This window comes from Falco cherrug, chromosome 1, assembly GCF_023634085.1.
Source record: "Falco cherrug isolate bFalChe1 chromosome 1, bFalChe1.pri, whole genome shotgun sequence".
In the NCBI taxonomy this organism is placed as follows: Eukaryota; Metazoa; Chordata; class Aves; order Falconiformes; family Falconidae; genus Falco; species Falco cherrug.
In genome coordinates, this window is record NC_073697.1 from 27,144,672 (window position 1) to 27,151,157 (window position 6,486).

Sequence of the window (6,486 nt, forward strand, 5' to 3'; positions counted from 1 at the left end):
TGCATGATACCTGCTGTAATAATCTTGTTTATTTATTTCTTTAACTATTTTGTTTTTAAAATAATTGTATGTTTGTGTAAATTAACATGAAGCTTGAGCATTGCTGGTCTTTATTTTTCTTTGCTACCTTTGCCAGTGTGGGCTTTTTCTATCAGGGAAAAAGAACACAGCCTTGTTTAGAGCATTGGTCTTAAGTTTGCAAAAAGAATCATAATGGCATTGTGTCTGTGATAAGGGATTTGGCTCAGTGACAAGCCAACACCTTTCAGATCTTTCCCAGTTCTCAGAAAGAAGACGTAAGTGTGGACTCGGGCAAATTCAACTCTTTATAATTCAGCCTGTGTTGGGTTTTTTTTATTATTTTTAAAATAATTGCAGACATTTTTCTTCTGCTGTTCTGTATATTTTGGTTTTATTTTGTCTTCAATTATGCTACCAGGGAACAAAGTTCGGATATATCAGAAACTGGAGTCAGTGAAAATGATGAAAATCCTGTAAGGATTATTTCAGTCACACCAGCAAAGACAGAACCTGTGAAAAACAAGGTACGTCTGGGGATTTTATGGACTGTATCTCTAATAAGCTTGGCATTGGACGTTTATTCAGCGTGCATCACTGCAGGTGGTCTCTGAGGAACTGGTAATGTCTGATTTCATTTCAAGTAGTTATATCACTTTCCTAGCCCAATATTTTCTAGACCATTCTAGACCCATTATTTTCAAAACTACTGTTTATTTTATCCAGAGTAATTAATAGAGCTCACGTGCTCAAAAATAGCACAGGCAAACTGGAAGGGACTTCCTTGTTTTTAAAAGATTTCCACCTTTATTCTGTGTTTTCCAGTATAAATAACAGTAAGGCTGTGATTCAGAGTGAAGGCTGACACCTGTAGCTTTAACTGAAGATACTGCCGGGAAAATTTCAAGCGGTCCTTTAGCATGAAATATGTATCTGACTTTTGGATTGTGTCACAACCGAAGTATTATTTAAACTTTGAGGATTGTTAATGCTTTCCCCCTTTCCATTAGAGACAGAGAAGATCATGCATAAATCATCATGATTTTTCAACTTCTAAAGCATAACAGTTGCATGTAGTTTAACAAAGGTAAATGTGAAGTCCTGCATCTGGGGTAGATTAAACTTAAGCAACAGTACAGTGTGCTGGAATCTGCCTGGCTGGGGTGTAGGCCGGCTGACAAGGACATGGGGGGACCATCACGGTGGACAACCAGTGGAGCATGAATCGGCAGCATGCCTTGGCAGCAGTGAGGGCAAGCTGGGCCCTGGGCTGCAATCAGCAAGAGTATAGCAAGCAGATTGAGGGATGTGATTATTCCACCCTATTTGGCATTCATTAGGCTAACCTGGAATACTGAGTCCAGAATACTGTGTCCTGCCCAGTTCAACACAGATTGAAAAACCGGAGAGAGCTTTGCAGAGGGTGGCCAAGATGATTTAAAGGCTTAGAGGAGTTGTTGTATGAAGAAAGGTTGAAAGACTTGGGTTTCTTCAGCCTATAGGGTAGAAGCCTTGGGGGAATCTAATCAGTCTTTCAATATCTGAAAGGTATTTGTGGAGAAGATTGAAGTACTCTTTTTCTCAAGGCTGCATGGTGACAGGACAGAAGGCTACAGGCAGAAGTTACTTCAGGGGAAATTCCATCTGGATGCAAGCAAAAATTTTTTTTTAAATCTGCATTGTGAGGAAAATTAAAGACTGGAATAGGTTGCTCAGAAAAGTGGTGGAATGTCGCTGTTCACGGCTTGGCTTGTCAGGGGCCCTGGATAACCCGAGGCCCTGCTTTCAACAGAAGGTTTGACCAGATGATTTCCAGAAGTCAGTTCCAACCTAGATGATTCTGTGATTCTAAAATTAAACATAGATTTTTGTAATGATTGTGGGGATACATAAATGGTTCATGCTGTACATGTTTTAAGAAGTTATGTGTCTACTCAGTCTTTTTTGATTAGGTGAAATCGGAGTAATAAGCAGGTGTTTTGGATTTGTATCATCACATCTCTTTCTTAATCTTTTAAAACACAACATCCATGTGATATTCACACCTGTAAGTTAATGAAGAAGAAAAAAATCTTCCCCGAATTTCAATGTGTGATTCCTTTTTTGGTTCTATTTCCCCAAAGTAGGGTTCTTCTGAAAAGTTAGAGAAGTTAGGCAAAGCATTTATGAAATAAATCTTCAAAAAAGCTTTGTAGTTTACCTGTAAATTTCTTAGGAATAGCTAAAAAAAAAAAATAAAAAAAAAAATGTGCATGTATTGAAGTAAAAATCATTTGCTGTACCAGAATCATTACTCTTGCTCCTCAGTTCTCTCCTGTCAGTTGTTAAAGAGGCAGTAAAAAGAGCTTGTCCAGATGAACAGTCATGGAAGTGGCTGAGTTTTATTAGTCTTACTGTAATCTCACTTTTAAGCAACTTTAGATACATTGGGTGCAGATATTAATGTTATACCCAATGTAGAAAATCTTTTTGCAAGGTTGATGTCTGAAATCCCATTTAGTAAAACTTTTTACAAGGTCTAAGACCATGTGATGTATTTTTATAAGAACACATACTGTTTGATAAGGTTATGTTTCTGTCGGAGGGAGGTGACAATTTGAGTTTGCCTTTAGGAATCTCTTTTTTTCTTCACATTCAATATTTTTATTTTCTAGGAGATTAATTCTGATCAGGCTACACAAGGAAACAGCACTGAACGAGGGAAAAAAAGAACAGCAACAGCATCTGGAACTGAGAATATTCATCAAAAAACAGAAGAAAAAAATGTAGATGAAACAGGACCATCACTCGCAGCAAAAACCAGGAGAGGGCGTCCACCCAAACCTGAACCTCAGGGTACCACTGCAAAAAATGAGGAAACAAATAAACCACCTGTCAGGGGAAGGAAAAGGGCAGCAGTCAGTCAAGAAAGTCCAGGGAGTTTAGAGGCAGGTAATGCCAAAGCACCAAAACAGCAAGACACAGCAAAAAAGCCTGCAGCAGCACAGAGGCAAATTGATCTACAAAGGTAAGAATAAATAAATAATAAAATACATGGGTCAGGTAGGCCTTTCCTGTGTCAAGATAAATCCTGAATTTACAAGTATAGCAGATCTAACATAGTTAAAGGGCACGACTAAACCACAGTGATTTATAAACACCATGGTCCGACATACATTGTGTTGTGTTCTGTTTTTCAAAGTAAGTACCAGGGCAGCTGGAATTGGAGAGATGAATTTACTTGGTCAGAACAGGATAATCTAGCCTGTTTTCACCAAATTGTATTTTACTAGCATGGCTACGTAAAAGAGCCAAGAGTTGAAGGTGTTTCGGTGCATTCATTTACGCCAGGTACACTGGAATTTGGGTGCTCTGCTCCGCTTCAGTTCATTTATAATAAAGGCTTGAAAATTGACCATCTTTAATGAACAGAACAAATTGTAATTCCAGCTGTAATTCTTTTCTGATATTTTGGGTTTATGCTTGTTTAATATTAACAGTATTTCAATCTATGTTTTAAGTAAATCAAAAGGAGAATTTGGAACTGTGTAAACTACAAAACAGCTCTTGGATGATGATTTATTTTTCTTTAGTGTTTCAGTGTGTTGATTTTATTTGCAATATAAACAAACCACAAATGCACATAAACACTGAGAAATTTGTTTAGCTGAATCTGATACAATAATAATTTTAATGCAGAAGTGTCCAAAATTGTAGAGCAATAAGATAAGGTCAGCAAGCCAGTGTGCTAGAAGGACTCTCAAATGGATTTAAAGGAAGAAAGAATCAGTGAAATGGTCTCTTTCAAGAGATTTTGTAAATTGAAGATCTTGCAGAGAACTTAAATCAAAAAGAATTACCTTTTCCTCTCACAGCAAGATTCGTACACCAGTAAATTGTGCAGTCTTTCAAGACAGTAGTAGTTGTATGCTGCATTGCAATGCTTGTTTTATACATCAGATTTCTTTGAGTCTTCATAACAAATTGCACTATCCATAGCCTTCAATAAGCAACCTGTATCAGATAGCTTCTTGAAAATATGTAATACCTCAGTGTTTCTTGGAAAAAAATACCAAAACATTGTTAACATTTTTCAGAAGCCAGGTGCTTGGAAGTGATGGAGATTCACTGTTGGAGATAGAGTCAAGTCCAGAATATTCCCAAAATGCAATGGATCTTTTTAAGGCCTGTGGGAGCAGCCAGGAAGATACTGAGGATACAGAGATAGCAGAGGGAGGCTTCCTTAAGGTGTAGCAGGCATCTTATATAGGACAATTCTGTTTTTTCTATTGTCGCTTATACAGCAAGGAATAAAAAAAAATGTGTCTGTCTTCCAGAGAAATGTATGTAAAAATAGCCGTGCCTGAAAGGATATTTTTTTTCCTCTTAAGCAGACATGTACAAGTTACTGTAAATATCTGAAAAACATTTGAAGTAGTGCTTGTTCTTAAGTAAGACAGGCTAATTTTATAAACCTGTGTAATTAAATAGTTAATTAGAACAAGTTACCATTCTTACTCTGTTTCAAGTGAAAGCTATGGATAAATGTATTTCTTTATGCTGAAAAAACATTACTCGGTGATGAAATTATTGTTATTCAACTTGTGTATTTCCTAGTTTATCAGGAAGTTGTGCTATACAGTAAGGAAATTCAGAAATATTCAATTAATTATGTAATTGCTGAGTAGATAAAAGATGGAGTGGGAAGAATCACAGTGTAAAGAGTGCAAAAGCTAAAATGTGAACAATATAGGTAGGATTTTGATTCAGAATCAATTGTAATTTCCGTGTCCTCACAATTAACTTCTATTTCCTTTTTCCCCCAAAAAAGGTAAAAAGAAAACTTGCTCGAAAAGGGAGGAAATGAAGGCCAAATAAAGGCATGCTCCAAGCTTCTGCAAAAACTAGGATTCAGAAATTTCCTGTACAGGAACTGAAATTACTTCAAAACACAACAGCTTTCAGCTCTGAAACCAGAAGGAAAACTATGCTTCCCTTTCACACAAAATTAATCCTTCTCAATGGAAATGTAAAGCAGAAACTCTTGAGAAAGAGGCTAAAAGCATCTGTACTTATTTCCCCAGAGACTTTTTTTATGAAAAGTCAATAATTAAGCAAATTGCTTAACACTTGGTTCCAGTTCCTGCATTCTGGAGTTTAAAAGTGTATTTACACCATTAATTTCCATGCTGCATTTTTTATTTTAAAGAAAGTCAGAGGAGGTCCTTACACTGACATTGAAAATTCATGATCCTAGAGCCAGGTATTTCCCATGTTTCACAGAAAAAGTAGAAGTCTACTGAATGGATTTTAAACAAGACTAGAGGAAAAAAAAAAAACCCCACAAAAAGTCTTTTTGCTTTACTTTTGGAGACTGTTTTATGTATAATTCTTTCTGCCTGCCTACTTTTCTGCAAAAATAAGATGTACAGATTTCAGTTCCCTGCTATGAAAAGTCATGTGGTGGCAATTTTATAAATGTTGCTTTCTGATTTTTATCAGAGTGGGAAAGTAATCATTTAAAATTATTATTAATTCGCAAGTAGACATTTCATTTTTAATTTTCCCTCCGTTTTAGTTTAATATAATTTGCAATAAATGTACATATTGATGTTTGTTTTATAAAAACATATATCACTTTTAAGTGTTTTTACTCCTGCGGTTCTGTTGGAATATTCTAAATTTTACAGGAGTAAAGACAGTCCAGCATTTGATTTTATAATGTTTGTCACCAGATTTTTATTATTGATGTAAAGAAAAAAAAAATCAATTTTTAAAAATAGTTGGACTTTGGCAGCTTTGTAAGGAAAGTTGGAAATGTTTAGGATTGCTCTCAATTTTAAGCATTGTGCTGATTGGAAGTAAGTCTGTTTTGCATTTTGTCTTCCTGTCCAGGCTCATTTTTTAATGTTTCTTTTAGAAGATTGTTGCATCAATATTATGTTTCCTGGCATTGTTCAGCATAGATACAGTGTACACTTTTATGTACACACGATCATATTTAAGTTTGTTGCATAAAATAAACGCTTCTAGGTGTCATGTGGCAGTCTTTTTTTTTTTTTTTTTTTTTTCTTTTTTTTTTCTTTCACAGAAAACTACTTGCTATATCTGTGCATGGTCTTGGATGTTCATAGATATAGGGTATTGAGCAAAGAAGTTTTAAGATGTTTTACTGCAGACAGTTCCATAGTTTAAAAGATAAGGTTTTTTAGGTGAAGTTACAGTGCTTTATCTTGTGAAGTTACATGGGAAGAAGGAGGTTGGTCAGCAGAGTGAAGGTGAACAGTTCACTTTGTTCCCTGTGCCTCAATTCCCCTTTTCTCTTCTGCAAATTGTTTTGAAATCCCTTGATTCATTGTAGAAGAGCTGGATGCTGTTGACCTCAGTGAAGGATTAGTTGCTCTCCTAAAATGTGTAGGGCGCGGCTGTGTGCTGTTAAACAATGGCTAACTCCATTGAGTGTTTAGCTGGTGTTACAGTTATTTTTCC

At 35.9% G+C, this 6,486-nt stretch overlaps 1 protein-coding gene across 2 annotated transcripts in view; it reads left to right on the top strand.

Annotated features, from left to right (window-relative positions):
* PDS5A (PDS5 cohesin associated factor A) overlaps positions 1–6,036 on the top strand; it is an 85,947-nt gene extending 79,911 nt beyond the window's left edge. The window contains exons 31-34 of one of the 2 annotated variants that reach the window (XM_055724572.1): positions 440–545; positions 2,673–3,025; positions 4,095–4,245; positions 4,829–6,036. In XM_055724572.1, coding sequence (XP_055580547.1) covers positions 440–545; positions 2,673–3,025; positions 4,095–4,245; positions 4,829–4,864 — 646 coding nt within the window. In that variant the 3' untranslated portion in view covers positions 4,865–6,036. The remainder of the gene's footprint in view (positions 1–439; positions 546–2,672; positions 3,026–4,094; positions 4,246–4,828) is intronic. The other variant, XM_055724567.1, reaches the window with a different exon arrangement.
* Positions 6,037–6,486: the final 450 nt, after the last annotated feature.